General features: G+C 43.1%; 1 protein-coding gene across 9 annotated transcripts in view; it reads left to right on the top strand.

Annotated features, from left to right (window-relative positions):
- The window catches only part of SIPA1L2 (signal induced proliferation associated 1 like 2), a 246,944-nt gene that overhangs the window by 120,643 nt on the left and 98,489 nt on the right, over positions 1 to 27,812 (top strand). For all 9 annotated transcript variants that reach the window (XM_027531068.1, XM_027531061.1, XM_027531063.1 and 6 more), the window contains exon 3: positions 8,189 to 9,904. In XM_027531068.1, the coding sequence (XP_027386869.1) occupies positions 8,428 to 9,904 (1,477 nt within the window). In that variant the 5' untranslated portion in view covers positions 8,189 to 8,427. The remainder of the gene's footprint in view (positions 1 to 8,188; positions 9,905 to 27,812) is intronic.

Genomic DNA, 27,812 nt, shown 5'->3' with positions numbered 1-27,812 from the left:
TATTAGTAGAGTGGAGGGAAGAAGTCTTGCAGAGCGTTTGGGCAGGGGCCACCCTGTGCAGATCCCCCTGAGCAAAGTCAAATGAAGGGCTGCATGCGTGGGCCTGGGGTGGGGTTCGAGCCGCAGGACAAGGGGCTGGATAGCTACTCATGGGCCAGACCCTGCGTGACCTGTGTTGAGGAATTAGTGATGCGTTTTAGGATAATCTAGGAAAAATAAGAGTGGTGGTGGCAGTTGAGACGGCATGGTCTGCGTGGATTTGAGAACAGTCGGAAAGTCAAGCCGACAGGTCACAGTTTACACGCGGACTGTGAGCAGAGGGCTGGGTGAGTCCTGGCTGCTTGGCGTGGGCCTTGGTGGCTGGCAGTGCCATTCCTGAGCTGGGCATGGGGCGATGGGGGAGCAGATGCTTAGGGGCTGTGCTGGAGGGTGTGAGCTGTCACAGCTCAGCATGGCCCTGTGGTCATGGAGACATCCCTCAGCATAGAAATTCGCATGAAACTGCTAGAGTTGCCAAGAAAAATGGACAGAATTAAAAGAGAAGGCAGCCTCGAATAATCCCTGAGGAGCATCAACTCTTGAAGAAAATCAGAGGAGGGGCCAGCCAAGAAACCAAAAACAGAGAAGAATCCAGAATCACTGTGCCCTGATAGATGTGTCATGATAGTATGTTGAGTCAGTACTTTGGGGTAGTTTGATTTGCAGCCATTACAGTTTAGATGGATGGATGAAGCTAATCATGAGTGCCAGCTAAGTGCCAGGCCCTGTTCAGTGGTGAACAGAGTGGGCCAGAACCCTTCTCTGGTGGAGCATGTGACCACTTCACTTGGAAAGTCACATAAGAGCTCCACCTAAGAAACCTTTGGTTTGACCCTTTTATGGAGCGCAGATTTTTTTTTTTAATCATTAAAAGTCATTTTTATTGATTAAAGAATTTGAGGAATTAGAATAATTACAATTGATATAATCTTATTGAAGCATAGTATATTTACAAAATTATGTTAGTTTCAGGTGTATAACATAGAGATTGAGTGTTTTTACAGATTATAATCTATTAAATTTATTATAAAATAATGGCTGTAATTCCCCCTACTATGCAATATAGCCTTGTTTCTTAACTAGTACATAGTAGTTTGTGTCTCATACCCCTGATATGCCCCTCTCCCTTCCTCTTCTCCATTGGTAACTGCTAGTTTGTTTTCTCGGAGAAGGCAATGGCACCCCACTCCAGTACTCTTGCCTGGAAAATCCCATGGACGCAGGAGCCTGGTAGGCTACAGTCCATGAGGTTGCTAAGAGTCGGACACGACCGAGCGACTTCATTTTCACTTTTCATTTTTAATGCATTGGAGAAGGAAATGGCAACCCACTCCAGTGTTCTTGCCTGGAGAATCCCAGGGACGGGGGAGTCTGGTGGGCTGCCGTCTATGGGGTCGCACAGAGTCGGATATGACTGAAGCGACGTAGCAGCAGCAGCAGCAGCAGTGTTTTCTATGTCTGTGAGTCTGTTCCTGTTTTGTTACGTACGTTCATTTGTGTTACTTTTTATTCCATATTATATGTGAAACATGGATTCTGATTCAGCATCAGGTAGAGTCACAGTACAGAGATCCAGTGGAGACTGAATCCTTCAGACATTTTTTACTTTACTTTGATGAAGAAGTCCTTAACTACACCAAAGGTATTGCTTTTCTAAGGCCATCACTTGAGAAAGTCTTCCAAATAGCAACATGGAGTGCTTTGAAAAGTTGTTTGACATCAGTGTGAAAAGTACCCCTTCCAAAAGAATTATTCTCCACAAATTGTAGGGTACTCCTATGTTATGAAGCCTCAGGAGATGAATTTTTCTCTTTTTTAATATTCTTATTTCCCCAAATATTTATCTTTTGTACCATCCCAATGTTTAATTCAGTGGAAAACAGTGGAAACAGTGGCAGACTTTATTTTGGGGGCTCCAAAATCACTGCAGATGGTGACTGCAGCCATAAAATTAAAAGACGCTTACTCCTTGGAAGAAAAGTCTTGACCAACCTAGACAGCGTATTAAAAAGCAGAGACATTACTTTGTCGACAAAGGTCCATCTAGTCAAGGCTATGGTTTTTCCAGTGGTCATGTATGGATGTGAGACTTGGACTATAAAGAAAGCTGAGCGCCAAAGGATAGATGCTTTTGAACTGTGGTGTTGGAGAAGACTCTTGAGAGTCCCTTGGACTGCAAGGAGATCCAACCAGTCCATCCTAAAGGAAATCGGTCCTGAATATTCATTGGAAGGACTGATGTTGAAGCTGAAACTCCAGTACTTTGTCCACCTGATGGGAAGAGCTGACTCACTGGAAAAGACCCTGATGCTGGGAAAAATTGAAGGCGGGAAGAGAAGGGGTCGACAGAGGATGAGATGGTTGGATGGCATCACTGACTCAGTGGACATGAGTTTGAGCAAGCTCCAGGAGTTGGTCATGAACAGGGAAGCCTGGCGTGCTGCAGTCCATGGGGCCACAAAGAGTCGGACACGACTGAGAGACTGAACTGAACTGAATGTTTAATTCAAGATAAATGGCTAAGAATGAATTTTCATGTCCGTACGTGCTGTGTGTTGCTAAGTTACTCAGTTGTGTCTGACTCTTTGCGACCCCATGGACTGCAGCCTGCCAGGCTTCTCTGTCCATAGGATTCTCCAGGCAAGAATATTGGAGTGGGCTGCTATGCCCTTCTCCAGGTCGACCAAAATATGGTTATTATGAACTGTCTATATCCATTTATGATCATCATTATGGGATAGTAGCCCATTTGTCAATTTTTTTTCATGTCCTTGATGTTCTTGGTCTACTATGATAAAGATTCAGGTTAATGGATTGTTTTATAGCTCCTTAGTCATGGCTTCACTGATACCAGGCTGAATGTGCTTGAACATAGTGATATGAGACGTGTGCTTCAGGTGCTTAGACCTTGTGCATGAACTCACCTCACCTCTATCGTCTTCCTGGCCACAGAGAGGATGGACTACTCAGATATACATGTTAGTGTTAGAATCCATAGAATATGAGCATGAAAGATGCATGTTCTTATGGTAGTTATATTTTATTATAAATCTGTCATATAATTTTAACCGTTTTTTCCCCGAATGAGGCTTGCAATTTGAGTATTTTGTGGTTTTCAATCCATTTGCTACAGATGCAGTCCTGGTAAGTGGCTCAAATGTAACTATATTATTGCTCTTGAAGACTCACTGATGTCTCATGGAAAACTTGGAAAAACATTCCATTTAAACACAACTATGCTTAAATATCACATTTTCTCCATTTCTGTCCTTGAAAAATTATTACCAAGACCATTAGAATGAGAATACCTTGGTCCTTCTGGCTCTGAAATTCTTTAGTTTCTCTGAGTGGCCTTTTGCTGGGTCTTCAGCCCTCTCTCTCAAGGCTGCCCCACCACCTGTGAAGTCAGACAGCTTTGCATGTAGATTTTAAAACGCTCACAGAGTACTGGTTACACCTTCTGATTTCCGCCCCCCCCCCAAGAGCAAAATCCATAGAATTTAATGTCATGTAAGAATAATTGGAAACTACTAGGGGAGGATGTCCTTGACATTAAAAACGCACTCAAGGAAAGGGAGCGTGCTGTCTGGGGAAACAGGGTCAGAAGAGGGTAAGTTCATTAAGTGATGACAGAAGTCAAAAGAAATGGGTTGGCTTCTTTGTTATCTAAGAAGTAAGAAGCTGCAGTTTTTGCTGAGATGCTGGGGCAAGAAGGTCTTTCAGCAGCTGCTACGGGGAATGGGACAGGGGATGACAAGGACAGGACCAACCTTGATAATTGGCTTGTATTTCACACTAGTGTCACAGACTAAACACCCCGCTGCACGACTTTGGGTAAAGAGAGTTCGGTGCTTTGTGGGTTGCATTTTCCCAGTTCTGAAGTGGTGCTGGCCTGTGACTTTGTGCTCTCTGCTTTGTCTGGAGGCCAGTCAGAGCCCTCGCATTTCTGCAGGCTACCGTTTCAAGACTCTTCTCTGAAATGTCATCCTTTTCCTATCCCTTCCATCATTTTGGGAATCATGACAGTCAGCTGCATGGCACGCTGCCCTACTCTTGACATTCATTGTATATTTGAGCACTGCTGCTGCTGCTGCTGCTGCTACGTCGCTTCAGTCGTGTCCGACTCTGTGCGACCCCAGAGACGGCAGCCCACCAGACTCCCCCGTCCCTGGGATTCTCCAGGCAAGAACACTGGAGTGGGTTGCCATTTCCTTCTCCAATGCAAGAAAGTGAAAAGTGAAAGTGAAGTCGCTCAGTCGTGTCCGACTCTTAGCGACCAGGCAAGAGTACCGGAGTGGGTTACCATTGCCTTCTCTGAGATTTGAGCACAGAGAATTATAAATATTTGATCAGTACAAAGAACAGAGTTGCGTGCAGGTGTTTCCAGGATGCTTCCTGGATCACACCTTCATGGCTTTCAGGTACTTGCTACTAAGAGTGTGAATCCCTGTCTTTTAGAAACGTCTGAACTGCATGCTCTATGAAAACAGGAAGAAGGCTAGAACTAGGGAAAAAGCTAAAAATAATGAGAAACAGAGAGGTCTTGTGTTTCAGGCTCCTATCTATAAGCCAGACAGCTTGATCCGGGACCCTTCCTTTCTCATCTGTGGGGTAAAAGACACGCAGGGCTGGTTCCCTGGTATAGCGTGTCCTGTGTATGTGCACACACTTGTGCCCGGCTCTGTCTCCCTCTCACCCAGAGTGAGAAATCCAGATTCTGGATTGTTCCAGAGGTCACTCCAGCTCATGCTTTGGCTTTTCATTCTCTCCATTGTTTTCTCTCTGCTCTTCACCCGCTTCAGTGCCTTTGCCATTCTGTCTGTCTTGACATCTGCTTTTCAAAGACACTGGTTTCAGTTCTTCACCATGAACCACAGTACTTTTGTAATTACATGATATAACGATTTCTCACTTAGCTTACTGAAAAACAAATGCTGTCATTGTTTTGAGGTGTTTTATTTTTATCACAGTGTTAAAATATATGACTATTTTAGTAATACTCTTAAAAGAAAGGTGCCCTCTATAGTTCTGTCATTAGAGATTCATTTGGGGAACTACGGCAAGCTGGAAAATGTGGCCAGGAGTACAAGGTGGCAGGAAGGGATTGGCAGGAGTTCTGCTGCAGCTTTAGATTAAGTGCATTATTCAGTTACTCTGTCAAGAACTGTCTGACTTTGAGCACTTTGAGTTGTTAGTGGAAAACGTGAAACGTGGTGTGTGTGCTGTGTGTGTGCTCACTCACTCAGTCATGTCCAGCTCTTTGCTGCACCGTGGACTGTAACCCACCAGGCTCCTCTGTTCATGGAATTCTTCAGGCAGGAATACTGGAGTGGGTTGCCATTTCCTGCTCCAGGGGATCTTCCCAACTGAGGGATTAAACCTATGTTTCCTGTGTTACAGGTGGGTTCTTTACCACTGAGCCACCAGGGAAGCCCAAATGGGAGAATAAAGGGGTGGTGATATTTCTGTCCTCTTCAGTGTAATCGCGTTGTTTAAAATTTCCATTCTTGGATCAGTTTAGGGAGTTTGTATTTTGCCAGGAAATCTTAGTTTCTTCTGTGTTTCTGAATTTGTTACTGTAGAGTTGTTTGTGGTACAGTTCTTTTTCATTTAGTTTTATTTCACTTAGACATGTGTGTGTGTGATCATGTCTCCTCTCTCATTTCCAAACTTGTGTAAGATTATTCTTTCTTTCCCTTATTTCAGATTTGGGAAGGAGTGTATCCATTTTCTTACTCTTCAAAAAAAGCTTGGGGGAGAACGGATACATGTATACGTATGGCTGAGTCCCTTCGATGTTCACCTGAAACTACCACAAAATTGTTAATTGGCTGGACCCCAATACAAAATGTTTTCGGTGTTAAAAAAATTAAAATTAAAAAGAAAATAAAGACTAAAAAAATCCCCCTTTTGGATGTGTCTGTTTTTTCTATCCCCATCCCATTAATTTCAACTTTTATCTTTTTTCATTCCTTCTCTCCTGGTTTCTTTTGATGCATTTTGTTATTGTTGAGGTGGTGAGCACTTAGTTCCTGATTGTATTTCTAGAAACATCACAGTTCAGTGCTTGGAACTGGATCCTTAGTAGGGCATGGTTCTTTCTTCTGTAGCAGGGATACAGATTAGTAGTAGATACTGAAAAGGAGGGTCACATTAATGCCTCTAGAATTCACATAGCTCTGTGCCAACTGTTAGACGTCATACTTACCTTTTCAGATTGTGTTGAGTGTTCAGTAAGCCACGGACTTATCAATACAATGCATACCTCATGTAGACGCCTGCTACAGTAAATCAAGTACCATTTCAGCAGAGACCTAACAGGCCAGAAGTTGTTTTCTTTGATTTCTCAGTTGTCATTTTTTTCAGTTTCCAGGAAAGGATTTGGTGATAATATAAATCATAGAGGGCATAACTATAATTCAGAATCATCTGTGGTTCTTTGAAATATAATACTTGTAAGTGAAATAGAAAAGATGCTTTCAGCTCTGGTCCCTCTCTGAGCACCCTGGGCAGACCCCGGGCTGTTGAGTCCATGGAAAGCATCTGTCTGCTCACTACCCCTCGGTTTCCCCATTCTAGAATATCATTATTCCCTCAGTTATGAAGCTGCCCTGGGTGCAGACAGCATGTTGTCATGCCCACTCTAAGTTATTATTATTTTTCTCCAATGGAGAAGAAAGCAAGCTGCCATCATAATATCTGCTATTTCTGGAGATCACCACATGGTCATCAGAAAGTCATTAAGAACCCATTGGAATGAGTCCTTACACTGTTTAGCTATTCAGAATTTTAACATTACTCCTGACTGAACTGCAGTTGTTTTTTATGCTTTGGTGAAGGCTGAGGGAAAGCAGCTAGCTATATTATGCCTTTATTCTCGTCACTGTTTTCAGAAGAAGTAAAATCATTCTGTTTTTTTATTCCTTATCCAGCAGTAAGATACCTTGACAGCCATGAGTTCAGGAAATATGTAATACCTGGAAAATATTTTTGTTTAATTAAAAACAGAATAAATTGAAAAATTATTTATAATTAAAGAGGAGAGTTAATGAGGTCAAGTTTTCTACCGGCCACAAAGGTGAATCATGTTTTAAGTCTCTAAGCTTCTATTTTCCCCCACACATTTGTCAAGTCGCTATTGGCATAATGAACTAGAAAGCTGTTCTTGTTTAGGCACCAGATTCTTTTTTTCTTCCTTAACATTTTATTTTTTACTGCAGTAGAGTTGATCAACAGTGTTGTGATAGTTTCAGATGGGCAGCAAATACCGTTTTCGCAGAGAACTCTCAGGCCAGAAGTTGTTTTCTTTCATTTCTCAGTGGTCATTTTTTCTGTTTCTAGGAACAGATTTGATGATAATCTAAATTATAGAGAAATGAATACATGTATTGCATCACATGTATTACATACATGCCATATATATACATGTATCCATTCTCCCCTAAACTCCCCGCCCAGCCATGCTGTCACTTGACATGGAGCAGAGTTCTCTGTACTATCCAGTAGATTAAGAATCTGACACCAGATTCTTAGAAACTCCTCACTGTCAGGAGAGTGTGAGTTCCTATCTGCTTGCAAGAAAACATTCTGAAAACTCATTGTTAATGCCTGATACAGACCTTTTTGCTGCTGGACATTTTGAGTTTACCTGTTTCAGTTTAAGAGTACTCAAACAATGGCATTAGGATTGTGTTACTCTTGTAACTAATTGAAATGTTGCTTGGTTAACTGAGTTAAGCCCAGCTACATCATTAGATAATGTTGATATGGAGATGAAGGGTGTGGCTCCTGGCTTAGGGGAGTTTCCAGTTCACTAGTGGAGGAGACTGATCGGTAAACCAGGAGAGTATAAGAGAAGCTGCTGTGGCAGTGTGAATGCGGGTGTTATGGAAACAGAGGAAGCACTCTTTGCTCAGATGTGGGCCCATGGTGGGAGGGTGCTGCTTGACTGTGTGATGTAAATTCTAGGCTGCCAAGTAGAGTGAGAGGGCAGAGTGTTTGGAGAAAAGAGGAGCATGATATGGAACCGTGCAACTTCCTGACAGTTTGGGGGGAATTGGAGAGAAGGGCAGATAAGAAGCTGTATGGGGAATGGGTTGAACTTGAGCTGCAGTGATTGTTAATGGCTATTTTCTGTTTTTTAATTCAGGTGAAGGAAGCACTCCTGGCCAGTTGTCTTAAGGGATGCTGTTGGAGAGGATGGAGGTGTACAAAATTATTACAGACTGAGAAGCAAGTTGGTTTTGGGGGAACCATACTCTGAGGATGTTGTTTGCTTTTGGTTAACAAGAGGAAATACAACTCTAGAAGAAGCCTTTGTAAATAACAATGTAATTAGATCTACAGCAGTCTTTCTGGTGGGACTTGGAGCTCCTTGCTTTGGCAGACATGAGTGACCCCAGGCAGTCACAAGAAGAAAAGCACAAGCTCGGCAGAGCCTGTTCGAAGTTCAAGGATCCTCCCAGAATCATGCAGTCAGATGATTATTTTGCTCGAAAATTTAAAGCCATCAATGGCAACATGGGACCCACCACTTCTTTAACTGCCTCCAGTTCCAATGAGAGTGGTGGTCCAGCTAATGGTACCCCGGCCGTGCCCAAGATGGGTGTGAGAGCGAGGGTGTCTGAGTGGCCTCCTAAAAAGGACTGCTCCAAGGAGCTGACCTGCAAGACCTTGTGGGAAAGCCGGTCCCAGACCAGCTATGAAAGTGTCACGTCCATTATACACAATGGGCAGAATGATGGGAGCGAGGGCCAGCAGGAGGAGCCGCTCGACCTGGACTTCGTGGAGGCAAAGTATACCATTGGGGACATCTTTGTGCACTCCCCACAAAGAGGACTGCACCCCATAAGACAGAGAAGCAATAGTGATGTTACCATCAGTGACATCGACGCAGAAGACGTCTTAGACCAAAATGCAGTGAACCCCAATACAGGGGCTGCCCTGCACAGGGAGTACGGAAGCACGTCGTCCATCGACCGGCAGGGCTTGTCAGGGGAGAACTTTTTTGCTATGCTTCGAGGGTATCGGCTGGAGAACTATGACCACAAGGCCATGGCCCCTTTTGGGTTCCCCGAGTTCTTCCCCTGCGACCCAGCCATCTCCCCCAGCCTTCACGCCGCAGCACAGATTTCTAGAGGCGAGTTCGTACGCATCTCAGGATTAGATTATATGGACAGCGCCCTCCTCCTGGGGAGAGACAGGGACAAGCCTTTCAAACGGAGGTTGAAGTCAGAGTCAGTGGAAACGTCCCTCTTCCGCAAGCTTCGGGCTGTGAAAAGTGAACATGAGACATTCAAGTTCGCCTGCGAGCTGGAAGATGGGCGTCTTGAGAGGGGGGTCCGCCCTTGGAACTGCCAGCGCTGTTTTGCACACTATGATGTCCAGAGCATCTTGTTCAATATCAACGAAGCCATGGCCACGAGGGCGAACGTGGGCAAGAGGAAGAACATCACCACTGGGGCCTCGGCGGCATCCCAAACTCAGATGCCAGCCGGCCCGCAGGGCAGCTGCGACTCCCCGCTGGGGAGCAAGGAGGACCTCAACTCCAAAGAGAACCTCGATGCCGATGAGGGTGACGGGAAGAGCAACGACTTGGTCCTCAGCTGCCCTTACTTCCGGAATGAGACAGGCGGGGAAGGCGACCGGAGGATTGCCCTGTCCAGGGCCAACTCGTCATCCTTCAGTTCTGGGGAGAGCTGCTCCTTCGAGTCTTCGCTCAGCTCTCACTGTACCAACGCAGGCGTCTCAGTCCTGGAGGTGCCCAGGGAGAACCAGCCCATCCACAGGGAGAAGGTGAAGCGCTATGTCATTGAGCACATCGACCTGGGGGCCTACTACTACCGCAAGTTCTTCTATGGCAAAGGTAAGACACACCCCTGTGTGTCCCGGGGTCCCTCCCTGGGGCCACTTGGAACCTGTGACTTTGTGTCAGATCATCACCGTCAGGGGGTCTGAGGCCGTTGTCCCCTGGGCTTGAGCTTGTTCTGTATCATGGGGCCTCCACCGTTGTTGGACTGATCCTTCCTTATTAAAAAAAAAAAAAACAATTTAAACCTTTTGGCCACACTGTGCAGCATGCTGGATCTTAGTTCGCCAACCAGGAATTAAACCAGTGCCCCCTGCAGTGGAGACTCAGAAGTCCTAACCACTTATTGTTTGTTGTTCAGTCACTAAGTCATGTATGACTCTTTTGTGACCCCATGGACTGTAGCCCTCCAGGCTTCTCTGTCCATGGGATTTCCCAGGCAAGAGTACTGGAGTGGGTTGTCATTTCCTTCTCCAGGGCATCTTCCTGACCCAGGGATCGAACCTGCATCTCCTGCATTGGCAGGTGGGTTCTTTATCAACTGAGCCACCAGGGAAGCCCCCTCGTCACTTGACTGTCAGGGAATTCCCTTATCTCTTCTTTAGAGATCCCCAGTTCCCTTCCTTCACTGATTCCTGGTCCCTGATATGGAAACACCTACTCTTTCCTTCTCGCAGCCAATTTGTGAACATCACAGACCCCAGACTCCATTTAAGTTTACTCCGTTTAGGGTGCCTTCATTGATGGAGTCTATTGCTCTTTCATCCTCTGCAGTCTTTCATACTGTGAACAATGAATAATTCTTGTTCTTTTGCCTCTAGCTTTTTCTGTATGTTTCTCCTGTGCCTTGGCTTCATCTTTTAAATTTTATGTCTTCACAGCTCCTGCTGCATTGTTTTGCATATTGGAAGTGTTGAGCAAATCTTGTTGAAAGAATGTATGAATGTATAAATCAGTAGGATGGGCAGATTTAGGTTTCTTGTGTTTTTACAAATAGGCTTAAAGGTTAAGATACAAATAATTCTTTGCTATTGTTATTTTAGAAATTCTTTACGTACATGTAATATCTGACAATTCGTGTTTGCTTTTGTTTGTATGTCCTTGAAGGATACGTCCCTCAGAAGTCACGTAGTTGAGGACTTCCCTGGTGGTCCAGCGGTTAGCGCCCCATGTTTCCAATGCCAGGGGCATGGGTTCGATCCCCAGTCAGGGCATTAAAATACCATGTGATATTTTAGGATGTGTGGCATGGCCAAAAAAAAAGTACAAGAAATTATGTGATTCAGTCTTCAGCCTTTCAATGTGTCCTCAATTATTCCAGAGACATGAGAATCCACTCTGTGTCAGAGACCTACAGAGAAACATGTTTTAAACACACACAAGTAAAACATGTGGAGTCAAACACCCAGGGACTCTCACCCCACCTTCTTAGTGGGTGTGACTGCCTTCCTTTCCCCTTCCTTCACGACATACTGTCTGGGGCTTCTTTTTCTGTACGAGGTTCCCTTGCCACCCCCTCCACCCTGACATTCCCCTTAGAGCGCTGAGGTGGTGGAGGTGGCCCAGCCAGCTGGGGGAGGCTCTCCTCCTGTTCCTTCATGAGGAAATCATCCTGCCACTGGCATGAATAAGTTCGGGCTGACTACACTCTGAATTTGTTTAGTATCGGTTTCTATCTTCAGAATGCTTGTCTGCAGTCTGACTCCAGCTATTTTGGGGTTAGGTTTGGGGTTAGGTCAGTGAATACTTACTGCCAGCATTTCATTTGCATTCCTTTGCATATCTTAGTGTAGTAAGCCTACACAGTGTATACAGAGTAAAGAGCCAATGTTTTCTGTGCCCAGGCTTGCCACCTTCTCATCCATTTAATGTCCTTAGGATCTGTTCCATGAGATGATATAATTCTGACCTCAGAAGGTCACTCCATCCACATAGTCCCTGGGGCCTTCTTAGGGACTACATGCTTACATTTATTAAATGAATAAATGAATAATTATTAAATGAATAAATTTCCCCTAATTTTGCATCAATCTAAATTTAACCAATCCATAATCACAATATTATGAAGTCATATAAATTAATGAAGTGAATTTAATGTTGATAAGTACCCATAGCTAAATAAGCAGACACTGGAATGGTGACTGGTCATATACTTTGAGTTGTTCTTGTACTGATGATGTGGTATGACTGAAATAATTCTGTCAACATGTTGGTTCCCTGGCTATGTTCCCTGCAGTCCCATCTCAGCCCTGGTCCCTCAGTATCACCAATGTGAGCTGTTGCCTTAGAGCCATTGAACTCACAGGACCCTGGACCTTCTCTTTAGTCTATGCCAGAAATAAATCATGGCCCTCAGGGGCAATGCATTATAAAACTCTGCTCATGGATGCTCTCAAGGTAGAAGTGTAGTTGTTTTTGGAAAGGGATAATAGACTGGTTCCAAATAGGAAAAGGAGTACGTCAAGGCTGTATATTGTCACCCTGCTTATTTAGCTTCTATGCAGAGTACATCATGAGAAATGCTGGGCTGGAAGAAGCACAAGCTGGAATCAAGATTGCTGGGAAAAATATCAATAACCTCAGATATGCAGATGACACCACCCTTATGGCAGAAAGTGAAGAGGAACTAAAAAGCCTCTTGATGAAAGTGAAAGAGGAGAGTGAAAAAGTTGGCTTAAAGCTCAACATTCAGAAAACTAAGATCATGGCATCTGGTCCCATCACTTCATGGCAAATAGATGGGGAAACAGTGGAAACAGTGTCAGACTTCATTTTTGGGGGCTCCAAAATCACTGCAGATGGTGATTGCAGCCATGAAATTAAAAGACTCTTACTCCTTGGAAGGAAAGTTATGACCAACCTAGATAGCATATTCAAAAGCAGAGACATTACTTTGGCAACAAATGTCCATCTAGTCAAGGCTATGGTTTTTCCAGTGAGAGCTGGACTGTGAAGAAAGTTGAACGCCAAATAATTGATGCTTTTGAACTGTGGTGTTGGAGAAGACTCTTGAGAGTCCCTTGGACTGCAGGGAGATCCAACCAGTCCATTCTAAAGGATATCAGCCCTGGGTGTTCTTTGGATGCTAAAGCTGAAACTCCAGTACTTTGGCCACCTCATGTGAAGAGTTGACTCTTTGGAAAAGACTCTGATGCTGGGAGGGATTGGGGGCAGGACGAGAAGGGGACAACAGACGATGAGATGGCTGGATGGCATCACTGACTCTATGGACATGAGTTTGGGTGAACTCCGGGAGTTGGTGATGGACAGGGAGGCTTGGCGTGCTGCAGTTCATGGGGTCGCAAAGAGTCGGACACGACTGAACAACTGAACTGAACTGAACCATGGAGAAACAGACTTCCTGCTTAAGCTCTTTTTTTTTTTTTTTAATTGATGAAGCTATGGCTGTCGATGCTAGTGATAAAATAGTCTCTTAAAATTATTACACCCTGAAATCCTTAGGCAGTGAGTCATGCTGGCAAATTGAGTTTAGTAAGTAGTTTTTGTGATTCACCCTTTAAAACATCAGAATGTAAAAAAAAGGATATATATGTGTTTATGTATGATGCATATTTATACAGATACTTACTGCTGGCATCTCATTTGCATTCCTTTGCATATCTTAGTGTAGTAAGTCTACAGAGTGTATACAGAATAAAAAACCAATGTTTTCTGCACCCAAGGTTGCCACCCTCTGATCCATTTAATGTCCTTAGGGTCTATTCCAAGAGATGATTTAAGTTTGCCAGATTCTGTTAATCCTCTTAACTGCTTTTTGTAGTTTTTCTCTTGAACTCTTACTGTCACTTCCTGATGATTAGAAAGAGCTGTCTGTGAGTGGCTTATTTTCTCCACTTTTTCTGATTTGCTTCTCAGGATTTTCTTGGACTTTAGAAATGACACCATTAAACTTGGTGGATTTGAGTGTGAAATAAAACATAAAAAAGAAAAAAATCTGAGCACAGAGGACCTGTGGGTGAGTTGTAGGTCAGCGTAGACGTGTGGCTTGAAAGCTCGGGCTTGCTGGGCTCCCCCTGGGTCTGCGAATGAGCCAGACAGCTAAATCCTAGACTTCTCAGCAAAGCCTGCACAGTGAGGGTGCCGGGCAGCTATCGCCAAGGCCCTTTGTCTTGTGTGCTGCAGTTCTGTACTGGGCACTCTGTTTACAACTAATGGGACCTGGGGCCAGGAGGGAGCAGGAGGAGACAGAATCAGAGCCTGCCCAGCCCTGGTGCTCAGCTCGCTCCTGTAGCCATGGATGGTGCTTGCTTCCTCCTATATTTAGCTCTTTCCTGTGGGCCCATGAGACTTCAAATTGCAGTCAGTGACAGTAGTAGCTGCTGATGCTCTGGCTGGTCTCTCTATCTAGCCATTAAGGATTAAAGGCAGAGGCAGCAGCCCGGGTTTCTGGTGGCCAGGTGGCTAGGGCTTCCTCTGTGTGGGAATGGAGCCAGGCTTTTTCCAAGGACCACATGCTTAAAAGCATATGTCTGCCAGATAAAGTGCAATGATTGAATTAATGATTTCCCCTCATTTTTGCATCAAGCCAGATTCATACCAGCTTCAACCATTGGAATAACCCCCAACATGTCACACATTAGAGGAACAGCATTGTTCAGGAGCAGGGGCTCCGGGCAGACTGGCCCAGAGAGGGAGGGTGTTTTTGTAGGTAGCTTTTTTCTTACCCCTTTCTCTTTTCCCTTTGCTCAGTTCTCTTTGGAAGAGGGCTGTCACGGAATCTTTTGACACTTTCCAGAATGCCTTTTATTTTCCTTCATGATTCTTCATTGTTCTCTGTGAAACTTCATTTTCAAAAGAATGACATGGCTCCCAGTCTCTGGGAAAGGTTTAAAGACCCAACCTCTAATAAGGTGGTGGACTGTCTACTGAGCAGTTAACGGGAAATGGCTGTGTTTTGTGCCGACGTGTATTCCTGTGACACAGAGTCACCGAACGGCTTTGAATAACTTTGCAAAAGGATTTACGTAGGGGAGTGGCCTGCCATGGTGCCCTGTGGGTAGCATTGCTTGTCTGGGCAAATCCGTCTGTAGCCTTCAGTGAAGCAGCTTTTGGAAAGAGCATGGGGATTGTAGCCAGCCTGGTGAATGCTCCCTAATGTCCCTTCCTTCTACTGGTGATGACTGGGGTGCTTTGGGCTAGGCTGCTGTTCACATCATGGAACACTAGTGAACTTATGGTTTCCTCCTGGGAACTAAGGCCCCCTGGATGGAGGGAGATTCCTGCTGTGGACTTGGTGGGAATTCCCTTTAGCTTTCCTTGGAACACGGCAGACCCCTGGGGGCTTTGAGCCACGTAGAGCCGCTACTGAGCAACTGGCTGTCCCCAGTGTGGCTGGAGCCACAGCCACTCGCACAGCACAGAGAGGCTGTGGATTTCTGTATGTCCTGTGCTTTTTAGGTAGTTGTACACCGGAGAGTTGCTCCGATGAGTTCTAAAGCTGTTCAGTGCTTTAATTCAGGTCACACACACAAGAATGACTCCAGAAGGTGAAATAAGTCACTTCGTGGTGAACAGAGGCCAAATAGAAGGATAAAACCGCACTTCTTTGATGACTCAGGAGTGAAGTGAGAAATGACAGAATTGTGTCTGAGCCTTTGGGAGCATTGTCTTGGGAGGCCACTTGTCTGGTTTAGGAACGTGTTTCTATGAATGTGGGGGAAAAATACTAAGATTGACAATATTTATTCTTTTTTTTGGTGGGGGTGGTTTGTTGTTGTTGTTCAGTCATTAAGTCGTGTCTGAGTCTCTGCGACCCCATGGACTGCATGGACTGCAGCACACCAGGCTCCCTGTCCTTCACTATCTCGCGTAGTTTGCTCAGATTCCTGTCCATTGAATCAGTGATAGTGTCTAACCATCTCATCCTCTGCCGCCTCCTCCCTTTGCCTTCAGTCTTTCCCAGCATCAGGTGTTTCACAGTGAGTTGTCTCTTGGCTTCAGGTGGCCCAAGTATTGGAGCTTCAGCTTCAGCATCAGTTCTTCCAATGAATATTCAGGGTTGATTTCCTTTAGACTTGACTGGTTTGATCTCCTTGCAGTCCAAGGGACTCTCAAGAGTCTTATCCAGTACCACAATTTGAAAGCATCAAGTCTTGGGTGCTCAGCCTTTTTTATGGTCCAACTCTCACATCTACACACGGAAAAACCATAGCTTTGATTGTACGGACCTTTGTCAGCAAAGTGATATCTTCGCTTTTTAATATGCTCTTTTAGTTTATAATTTTTAAATGGCATATAAATGTTGTATGATCACTGTGGGAAAATAAGAAGTGGTAGAGAAGCAAAGAAAAAAGAAGGAAAACTACTCCAGTCCATGAGAGCGAATTCCCGGGAACAGTTCCTCTTTATCCTGCTAGGCCTTTTCCTTTGCAGATAAACGTGTGTAAAGGTATCCTTCTCCGCTGGGTGCCATGGAGCTTGCCTTGGGTGCCCATGCTTCTTCGTGGACACTTCTGTCATTGTGTACAGAGCTGCATTAGCATGCTGAGTCATGGTCAGTGATCATAGTCCCCTGTGGGCGCATGGGGAGATGCCAGGTGTTTGCCAGCCATGCCCTGGGCAGGAGAGTTAATGACTGTATTTGCTTTACTTTAAACAAAAAAGACCTATGAACTTGCCAGGAGCACAGAAATAGACATTTATGTCTCATATCTATAAACCTACTCATGTAAAACATATTGATGAATATTCATGTTAATAATAGATCTTTACTTGAAAAGCAAGTTATTATAAAAATGTTTACATTTTATAAAATTTGGAACATTATAAAAATTTAAGTCATAGCTTTCCCCTTCTCTACTTAAATGTGGGCTGTGCTCACTCACCTGTAAAGGGCAGGGTGTGTGAAGAGGAAACGAGTCTGACACACACTACCCCAGCAGGTGATCCAGGTCAGCATCAACAGCAGTAAACCGTGTGGGTGGTTTATACCCTTGATGCAATGGGAGTGGCATTTCTGTGATGTTCCTCTCCAAACACATAACCTCAGTCAGTTTAAGGAAAAACGTTAAACAGATCACAGCTGAGGTACATTCTAGAAAAATCCCTGCCCAGTACTTCTCAAAACTGCCATGGTCATCAAAAAAAGGGACGTCTGAGAAACCGTTACTCTAGAGGAGCCTAAAGAGACAGGATGACAATGTCATGTGGTGTCCTAGGTGGGATCCTCAAACAGGAAAAGGACATCAGGTAAACAGTAAGAAAATCTGAGCAAACTATGGACTTCGGTTAATAATGATATATCACTGTTGGTTCATTAATTGAACAAATAAACCAAAGTTTGTAAGGTGTTAACAGCTTGAAAGCTGGGTGAGTGGTATAAGAGAACTCTCCTATCTTTTCAACTTTTCTGTAAATCAAAAAATTTTTAAATCGTTTACCTAATTTAAAAAAAATTTTGTTATAAATTCTCATGATATATTTACAATCAGAATCTTTAAAATAAGAAAGAAGAAACAAATATGGTTCTTGAGTAGCAACCCTATAGGTTTTTGTTACTTTATCCACCTGCCATAGGATTCTGCAAACTGCTGACTCCACTGTTTAAAATAGAGTGAAAACTAACAAGGTGTCCGTTCTGTACAGCCCTTCCTGTACATACTTGCCATGAGTATCTTCCTCAGACTTGAGAGGCAGGAGGATTGTCAAGCTGTAGGATTTCCTATTTCTGCTATCTGTATTGAAATGCACAAGACGTCCCCTTTAAATCTCCCCCCGCCCCTTGAAATCTTCAGGTTAAGGTGAGGGACTATTTGGGATGTCCTTGGTGCTGTGGCCCCCACATCTTCACTGAACTCTCTGAAGGAGGCTTTTGTGCCCTACTCATTTTTTTCTTATGATTTTTGGTGACAAGTACAATGAAAGAAATATGTATCTTGTAGAAGTCCTTCATGAGGAACTGGGTGGATTTTACAGGGCAGACTCTGTAGTGAATATGAAAGAGTCTTAGTTGTCCTCATTTTCTCCCCTCTTCCCTTCCCCTTTTTCTCCCCTCCTTCCTATAGTAGGAGAAAACACTATAAAACCTAAAGAACCTATAGAATTTATAGAACCCCTAAACACTTAGGGGTCCTAGTGTTTATAGTTCCATCATGTGCTCCAGAATATGACAGAGAATTTCTTTGATTTCCCCTTCCCATCTTAGATTTACAAGAGTTCTTAGGTGTAGGCAGATTGAAATTCTTTTCAAAAAGGTTGGAACTTTCCAAAAAACAGTGTTCAGCTGTTTCCAAGTGCACTGGGTATCCAACAAAAGCTGTATCCATACAACAATGTAGGGTATTTCCTGGCTTTTCCAAGGTCCATTTCTGCCCATTGTAGAGTCCAAGCTCGTACAGCTTACTGCACAACAGGCTAACAAATCGAGACAAATTGTTAGGGCAAGGAATAGTGACTTTATTCAGAAACCAGCAGGTTGAGAAGACAGACTAGTGTCCTAAAGATCCATCTTAACTGGAGTTGGAATTCCGGGTGTTTTAATACTAAAAGGTGAGGGAGGGGTGTTTGGCTGTTGTAAACTTCTTGCTGGGAATCCTTTGTCCTTGCGCCTGTCCAGGTTTGTCAGGTCATGACATTCCTGTAACCCTCCAACAAGATAAATGTTGTTCTCTCTAATCTCTGTACGAATGGGGAAGTGTTATATCCTTAAATGTCAGAGCCTTGAGCCTGGGCTGCCCTGTATATGTCCGGCTGTAGGCAACATTCTTAACTTGTAGCAAAAGCAATAGGATACAAAGGTTAAAGTAAAAGAAACAGTACCAATATGAAATCAGATTTACTCTCACCTATTACACCTTAAGATACCAGCTCTTCAGCTTTGAAGGCCCTTCCTATGTCTGGCCCATCCCTGGCCAGCAGATCTGTCATATCTCCAGCTGATCTTTCTAGGGTCTCTTTTCTATAAAAATCTTTAAGTTCCCTTATTTTTTTAACTGCTCTTACCCTGATCTATGTAAATTTACCCTTTTCTCTGATGCCAGTCTTTGTCATTGATGTTTTAACTGAAGAGTCATACTTGTTTTGTACATCTGCTGAATGAGCACATAGTAGGAAAGGATTCTTCTGGAATATGTGTGACTGCTAACTCAGTCCTCTTGATATCAGCTAATGGTTTTATGGCATTGGGAGTGTCTTTTTGCCAGTGGGCAGAGGCATCTGTCCACTCTTGTACTTGGGGCCTGTGACTGGTGGGCGGAAGTGCTGTGTCTTTTTTTAAAAGACTTTATTTTGTATTGGGGTTTAGCCGATTAGCGATGTTGTGATGGTGTCAGGTGAACAGCAAAGGGACTCAGCCATAGACACACGTGTATCCATTCTCCCCCAAACTCCCTTCCCTTCTAGGCTGCGAGTTGGCCTATCTTGATGGAAAGAGCATGGACTGAAATCAGGCTCTTGGGTTTACATCCCAACTCAGTTTGGGGCAAATTCTTGAACTTCATTGTACCTCAGTTAATCATCTACAAAATGGGATCATTAAAAAAAACTATCTCCTATAAAGAAAGGGCTTAGAACAGTGCCTGTTACATTCTGTGCATTCTTGTCCTCCCAAGAGTTCTTAAATGTAGGAGGCTTTCCTCTAAAAAGGAGCTATTATCCCTACCTCCGGTACAGCAGTTAAAGGGCAGTATTTTATTTTAATTGTTAAAAGATGGGAAAAAAGTAGAGTGAACCAGATGGGAGAGTGGGCCCCAGGGAAACGTATCTGGTGAAGTCTGCCACTCCATTCCAAACACATTCACTTAAGTTTCACTAATGTGGCAGTTGTGGGCATGAGGATAATTTTACATATGAAATGAACCCCATGCCTTAGTGATGCATGGCTGCATTTGCTTTGAATTTCATGCCTGGTGGCTTCTTTTTTTTCCCCCCCTTCTGGTTTTATATAGTCACTGAGGAGAATTAATAGGGAATTGGACACTATTATATTCATATGGGTGAACTGAGTACCACCTAACAATACTACTATTCTAAGATGCAAATTCCTCCTTTAGTGGACACAATCACCTCAGTTCTTAACTTCAGTGCCTGGCCAGTGCCTCCACAAACAGAGTTCCCACTGAGGTCCAGAGGGGCTCTTAGCAGGGAAGAATCACCCAGCTACAGCCGAGATTCAGCCTGTGGGTTACGGTCATACGGGTTCCATGCGGCAGATGGGGTGGGGGGCGTGGCTGGAGAAACATGCATGCTGTGCTGGGGAGGTCACAGCTCCCACCCACCGCAGCATCTTAGAACTGTATGCTAGTTCATCGTATCCATCCTCTGGCGTCAGGAGTGTTCTCAGTCAGCTACTGAGGAGTAACGCTCTCATATTTCTCTTGGATGAGGTATTAATACTCTAATATTTCTGTATAGCTTGACCAATGTGGCAGTTAACTGGGAAATCTTCCTTACATTTTGCTACTGGTGTAGCAGGGAAGAATAAATCTGCCCCCATATTAGATTTGTTTCTTTTACTTTAACCTTTGTATCCTATTGCTTTTGCTACAAATTAAGAATGTTACCTAAAGCCTGAAATATACAGGAGAGCCCATTCTGGAGGTGCTAATCTTTAAGGGTATAATACTTTCTTATTCCTATGAAGATAAAAAGTTGCAGAAGAGAGAATAGCACTTATCAGACATGACTGAGCGACTTCACTTTCACTTTTCACTTTCATGCATTGGAAAAGGCAACCCACTCCAGTGTTCTTGCCTGGAGAATCCCGGGGACAGGGGAGCCTGGTGGGCTGCCATCTATGGGGTCGCACAGCGTCGGACATGACTGAAGTGACTTAGCAGTACTGGAAGTCTACAGGAACATCATAATCTGACCTATGTGGACAGCTGTAAGAATGAAGGATTCTGAACCCCGAGAAGTTTACAACTAACCACACCTCTCCCTCACCTTGCATTTAGAAGTGCTTTTCTAAACCCCTTTGGGGGCGTTTAGGACTTTTTGAGCACAAGCCTCCCATCTCCTTATGGCACTGCTGCTGCTGCTAAGTGGCTTCAGTCGTGTCCGACTCTGTGCGACCCCATAGACGGCAGCCCACCAGGCTCCCCCACCCCTGGGATTCTCCAGGCAAGAACACTGGAGTGGGTTGCCATTTCCTTCTCCAATGCATGAAAGTGAAAAGTGAAAGTGAAGTCGCTCAGTCGTGTCCGACTCTTAGCGACCCTATGGACTACAACCCACCAGGCTCCTCTGTCCATGGGATTTTCCAGGCAAGAGTACTAGAATGGGGTGCCATTGCCTTCTCTGTATGGCACTGCAGTAAACCTCTACTCCAAACTCAGAGTTTTGGTTTGTTTGGCCGCACTGTGCTTAGGTCACTTGAACTTATTTGTGGTAACACTGATACAGTAAAGTTGGAAATTAAGGTCTTTGGAAATTAGGTCTCAGAGCATCTGCTGCTGCTGCTGCTGCTAAGTCGATTCAGTCGTGTCGAACTGCATGTGACCCCATAGACAGCAGCCCACCAGACTCCTCCGGCCATGGGATTCTCCAGGCAAGAACACTGGAGTGGGTTGCCATTGCCTTCTCCACCTAGAAGCTTATTAAAACCCACCGACCCTGTATTTGTTTAGATCCAAAATTTATTTCATTCTTTGCCCCACTTAAAAAAATTAAAGGAAAGCTGGACAACTACTCCCCTCAGCAGTGGCTGGCCCTCTCAGCTTTTATGCAGAAACCTTTCTTGCTCTTGTAGTATTTTCTTTCTCCTTCCCATTCTCATAGCAGATAATACTAAAATTTATACCTTAATTTTATACCAATGAGGAACTCATTGGTAGCTACCTTACTTCGCAAGTTACACTTTTTATTCAAGGCTTTCTTAAAATTGTGTCTCCTAAGATACCATCCTTACATTCAGGAGAGTTTTGCTGTCTCATCTTTAAGTTGTGTTCATTTTACTGTGTATGAGTTGATTTTTACAATTTAAATCTTTACAGTAATGTCATCACCCTTGAGTTGCCTTATTTTTTTTCACTTTTTATTTTGTATTGAAGTATAGCTAGTTAACAGCACTGTGATAGTTTCAGGTGGACAAAAAGGGACTCAGCCATACACATACATGCATTCTTTCTCCCCCAAACTCCCCGCCCATGCAGGCTGCCACGTAACACTGAGCAGAGTTCCCTGTGCTATACAGTAGGTGCTTGTTGGTTATCCATGTTAAATATAGCTGCGTGTACATGTCCATCCCAAGCTCCCTAACTATCCCTGCTCCCCATCCTCCCTGCTGGCAACCATAAGTTTGTTCACACTTGAGTTGATTGACATGAAGGAGCTCTAAAGCCAGACTGCCTAGCTGTGCATCCTGACTCAGTCATCACGGGCTTCTGACTTTGAGCATGTCATCAACCTCTCAGCTTCAGTATTGCTTTCTGTGAAATGGGAATACCTGCTCACAGGCATGGAGATGAATGAGTTAATTTATGTAAGGTATCCTTAATACTGTTATTTTCACTGTAATACACTGGATTTTTTAAGCTTCACTGATGCTTTGGTTAAATTTTGGTCAGAAGAGCCTTCATATAACCAAAAAGCATCATTTTCCTCATCAAATTTCGTAATTTAATCTATGAAACATTAGCAGGGAGTTTGAGGTTCCTTGAGGTTCTCTAATGACTCTTAATGTTATTATCTGTGAAAGCAGATCCTATTGTTTTCTTCATTCATTTATGAATTTGTCATTCCTTATTTATATCTGTATAACTCCTGGAACAGAGGAGGTGATTAAACAGTGGTTTGGAGGGGAAGATGACAGAAGATAGGAGTTTAGGTAGGAGTTTAGACAGCAGTCACCTGCAGCCATGGGTTTAACCCAGATAGGCAGTGAGCTGACAGTGAAATCAACAGCTGATTGTTGAAAGAACATGGAACCATTAAAGGAAAGCTTTGCTGTGTGTACTGACCAATGCAGAGGGAAGGGGCCCGACCCAGTCACTGGTGGTTCTGGTGGACTTGCTGATGGCACCATGGCCAGGTGAGAAACCTCATGAGGGAGAGGCACAGGGCTTCTCTTACGTGCTGGCCTCCACAGCCTGGAGCGTTGGGATCCTTGCCTCTTCAGTCCATGAGATGAGCCCAGTACATCTACCGTCCAAGATTTGACAGTGCCTGGAAACAGCCTTTGGACTAAGGTTCCACATAGCCCTTAAAAAAAAAAAAAAACTTCCAAATTAGAATCTTTTCTTTGCTTTACTGAACAAAGTGCATCAGAGCTATGTGCTGAATCTCATTTCCTACATTGAAATCTTGTTAATCGATTTAAAAAAAAAATCTAGCCTTTTATTTGCATGATATATGGATTTTCATTCAGCTTTCCCACAGTCTTTTCACAGCTTCTATTCTGCCAAGGAAGGATTTTATTTGATTCTCTGTTGCAGCAGTTTTATGGAAATCGGGTGCTTGGGATGAAGATGGGCCCCTTGGGTGAGGGGCTCATTGTCCTGTCCCCCAGAGGGCAAGGCTCTTGTGATGCACATGAACATGCTGAGCTGTCCTGAAAGGGACCAGGTGTCATCTGAGGGTTACCTCGGCTCCCTCCTGGAGACATAGGGAGCACCTTTCCTGCGCTTATCTTCATGATATGTGGAACGCCCTATATAAAAGCTAGACGGAGTGCTCCAGTGTGCAGCAGAAGATAATCTTATTTCCTTAGAAACACATCAAACACATCCAGGTAACCTGCTTTATTCCTTGGTGAAACTGAAAGCACAGAGAGATTCCTTAGAAAATAGCTGCAGGGACTCAGAACTGGTGAGTCCAAAGGTCGAGTCGTGGTTGTACCTAGCCGAAAAGTCACCTCTGCTTGCGTTCAGAAGCGTGTGTCTGCACTGCTGTATTCAAAATGGATAACCGACAGTATAAGTATCGCACAAGGAACCCTCCTCAGTGTTATGTGCCAGCCTGGATGGGATGGGGGTTTGCGGGAGAATGGATTTATGTGCACGTATGGCTGAGACCCTTCGCTCTTCACCGGAAACAACAACGTTGTTAATCGGCTGTACCCCGATACAAAATAAAAAGTTTGAGGTCTGGGAAGAAAAAGATAGTGTGTGTCTGTGAGAGATGGAGACAAGAGTCAAAAACAAGTGTGGCGCATGGCTTGGAAAGATAGACCCAAAGGAAAAAAATGGTTTTCTTACTAATTTGCCATCTTTGGTGGAAAGGGTAATATACACATTAAAAAAAAAAAAAAAAGAATTCTTGATAGAAATTACTCAGTAAAATATTATATATGCCACTGCTTTCTTCAAAAGACTATCCTGAATATAATATAATCTCTGATTACAGATTAACTTTTTGAGATTAAAAGTATGAGTCTTGTTCAGTTTGACTCTTAAGCTGTGTTGGGCTCAAAAATCAAAATGCCCATAATGCTGTTCATTTGATTTTTTGTTTCTCATTGAGTTTTTTGTCAGTAGGATTCCTGCCTTCAACTATAATGCTTTTCTCATATTGATGATACATGTATTATATATATATATATATATATATATATATATATATATTTTGTAGTGGGGCGTTGGTGCTGAGGTTAAGAACTACCCAAGGTTATTAAGTAGGTAATAAGTAGGAAAGCTCAGATTCAGAAACTGATTATCAGGCTCATTAGACTTATAGATGCTTATGCTAAGTCGCTTCGGTCATGTCTGACTCTGGGTGTCCCATGGACTGTAGCATGCCAGGCTCCTGTGCCCATGGAATTCTCCAGGCAAGAATACTGGAGAGAATTATAGATATTTAACAGTAAATGAATTTAGGGATGCTAGTTAAACTTGGTCATTTGTACATACATGTTCTCTCTCTCCCTTCCAAACAACACTAAAAAACTGATGGTGAAGGAGTACAAAAAGGGCATAAAGCCACAGAGGAACAAACTAGGAAGGTGCCACATAACGCAAGGTATGCCAGAGTTAACTGATGAGCAGGGCAGTTCTGCAGCTTGGAGGATGACTCTTCCCCCAGCGCTGGAGGGCAGTGTGTGGCGGGGACAGGCCATCAGAAGATAGTCTACTCCACAGAGCAGGTTGGTGGAGTGAGCTGTGGTGGAGCAGCCTGTAGAGAGCTTTGGGCTGCTTCTAAGATGCTACTTGAGTAAATGCCAGCAGTGACTGCTGCTGCCCCACCCAGGCTCTGGGATTGGGTCACCACTGCATCCCATAGCCAAGGCTTCTCCCCAGTCATGGCCTCCCCACATCCACCTAAAAATATTAGAACTAATAAGTGAAATCAGCAAAGCTTCAGAATACAAGATTAATATACAGAGATCAGTTGCTTTTCCATAGATTAGTAATGAACTACTGAAAGAGAGAGTTAAAAAAAAACAATGCTATCTAAAATTTCATCTGAAAGAATAAAATATTTAGGAGTAAACTTAACTCTGAAAACTATAAAATATTGATGAAGGAAATTGAAGATGATACAAAGAAATGGAAAGATATCCTGTGCTCTTGGATTGGAAGGGTTTTATTAAAATGGTCCTACTCTCCAAAGCAGTCTACAGATCCAATGCAGTCTTTATCAGGATACCCATGATGTTTGTTTTTTGTAGAACTAGAACAGATAATTTTAAAATTCCTATGGATCCACAAAAACCAAAACAATTCTGAAGGAGAAGAACAAAGCTGGAGGTATCACCTCCCAGACGTCAGATTATACTACAAAGTGATAGTCGTCAAAACAGCATGGTACTGGCACAAAAACAGACATGGATCAATGGGACAGAACAGAGAGCTGAGGAATAAGCCCACACATTTATGGTCAAATAATCTATGATAAAGGAGGCAATATACAGTGGAGAAAAGACAGCTTTATCAGTAATTGGTGCTTGGAAGACTGGACAGCTGCATGTGAAAGAGTGAGATGAGAATGTTTCCTTACACCATCTGCAGAAATAATTCAAAATGGATTAAAGATCTAAATCTTGCAGACCATAAAGCTCACTGAAAAGAATACTAGCTGAACACTCTTTGACATAAGTCATAGCAGTATTTTTTTAAACCTGTCTCCTGAGGCAAAAGAAATGATAGCAAATATAATCAAATGGAGCCTCATTAAACTTAAAAGCTTTTGCAAAATAATCCATTGACAAAACAGAAAGACATTCTACCATATGTGAGAAAGTATCTGTAAATGATGACCAACAAGGGGTTAATAATGAAAACATATAAATATCTCATCCAACTCAATATAACAAACCAAACAGCCCAGTCAGAAAATGGGCAGAAGACCTGAAGAGACATTTTTCCAAAGAAGAAATACAGATGGGTAATCAGCACATGAAGGAATGCTCAACATCACTAATTATTAGAGAAATCAGAGTAACAATGATAGATCACCAGACAGTAGTCAGAATGGCCATCACCTCAAAGTCCACAAATGGGATATGTTGGTGAGGACATGGATTAAAAGGGAACCCTCCTACACTGTTGGTGGGAATGTAAATTGATACAGCCAGTACGGAGAATAGTATAGAGGTTCCTCAAAAACTGAACATAGAGTTGTCATGGGATCCTGCAATCTCAGTCCTGGGCATATACCTGAAGAAAACTATAATTCAAAAAGATACATGCACCCCAGTGGTCATAGTAACACTGTTCACAATAGCCAAGACATGGAAGCAACCTGATGAATGGATGAATTGAATGAATCCATTCAGTAGATGAATGGATAAAGAATTGGTACAGTCCTTTTGGTCCTGACTGGTTCAAAAGGAAATTATGTCAGTATTTATCTTTATTATTCAGCCATAAAAAAGAATGAAACACCGCCATTTGTAGCAATGTGGTTGTACTTGAAGAATATTATGTTTAGTGAAATAAGTCAGAGAAAGACAAGTAATTATTGATTGGTATGTAGAATCTAAAAAATAAAACAACTGAATATATATAGCAGAACAAACAGACTCGCAGATACAGAAAGCAAACTAGTGGGACCCAGTGAGGGAAGGAAGGGTAGAGGGCTAGGGTAGGGGATGAAGAGATGCAGATTGTTTTGTATGAAATAGATAAGCAACAAGGATATATTGTACAGCACAGGGAATTATAGTCATTACTTTGTATATAACTTTTAATAGAATAAAATCTATAAAATACTGAATCACTATGCTGTATGCCTGAAATGAACATAATATTGTAAATTAGCTATACTTAAAAAAAAAAAAAGAAGTTGAAAGCATATAGGATCTTCCTAGACCAGGGATTGAACCTGTGTCCCCTGCATTGGCAGGTGAATTCTTAACCACTGGACCACCAGGGAAGCCCTTGACTTTCTTTTGATTTGTATCACAGGTTTTATCAAAAGCCTACCAAGAAACTGATTTGAGCATTTTTGCAAGTCACTTCTTGAAATATGTTCTTAATGCAGCAGGCTATTAATAAATAACTCATTGGTAAATAATTCATTTTTTGCAATGTATTTTTAATTTATTATTTATTTTTAATTTCACTGGAGTTGTGCATGTTTGTAACAGTTAAGCAGACTATTATCAGTACATAATTTACAAGGATGAGGGATCCATGAAAAACGAAGACTCACTTCCTATTGTATAAGCCCAGGACTGAGGCAATAATTCACCTTTTTAGTCCCTAAAATAGGGGACTTGCTGCTTCTAGTCCTGACTGGTTCAAAAGGAAATTATGTCAGTATTTATCTCATTTGGTTACAAGTAAAAAGTAAATGATCTGCCTTTGAAGATGTAGCCAGTGTTCATTAGCGGCTTTGGATAATGTTTTCCTTGAGTGATGCAAGTACTGTTTTTCTTTGTTGACCTTAACCTATTTTCTACTTTATGAATAACATTCCTTATTCCTTCAGAAATTACTGTGGCAGGAGATGTTAGCATAGCCCAAAGCCTTTGGAATACCTATGGCTTTTTTCAAGCTTACAAACATGTGATGGAGCATGTTTCTCTTTAACTGAAAACTATACATCAGAAAGATTGGCCCAAACTACT

Source organism: Bos indicus x Bos taurus, chromosome 28 (genome assembly GCF_003369695.1).
Source record: "Bos indicus x Bos taurus breed Angus x Brahman F1 hybrid chromosome 28, Bos_hybrid_MaternalHap_v2.0, whole genome shotgun sequence".
Classification (NCBI taxonomy): domain Eukaryota; kingdom Metazoa; phylum Chordata; class Mammalia; order Artiodactyla; family Bovidae; genus Bos; species Bos indicus x Bos taurus.
Note: the sequence above shows the minus strand (reverse complement) of the source record. Positions and strands in the feature narration are given on the sequence as shown.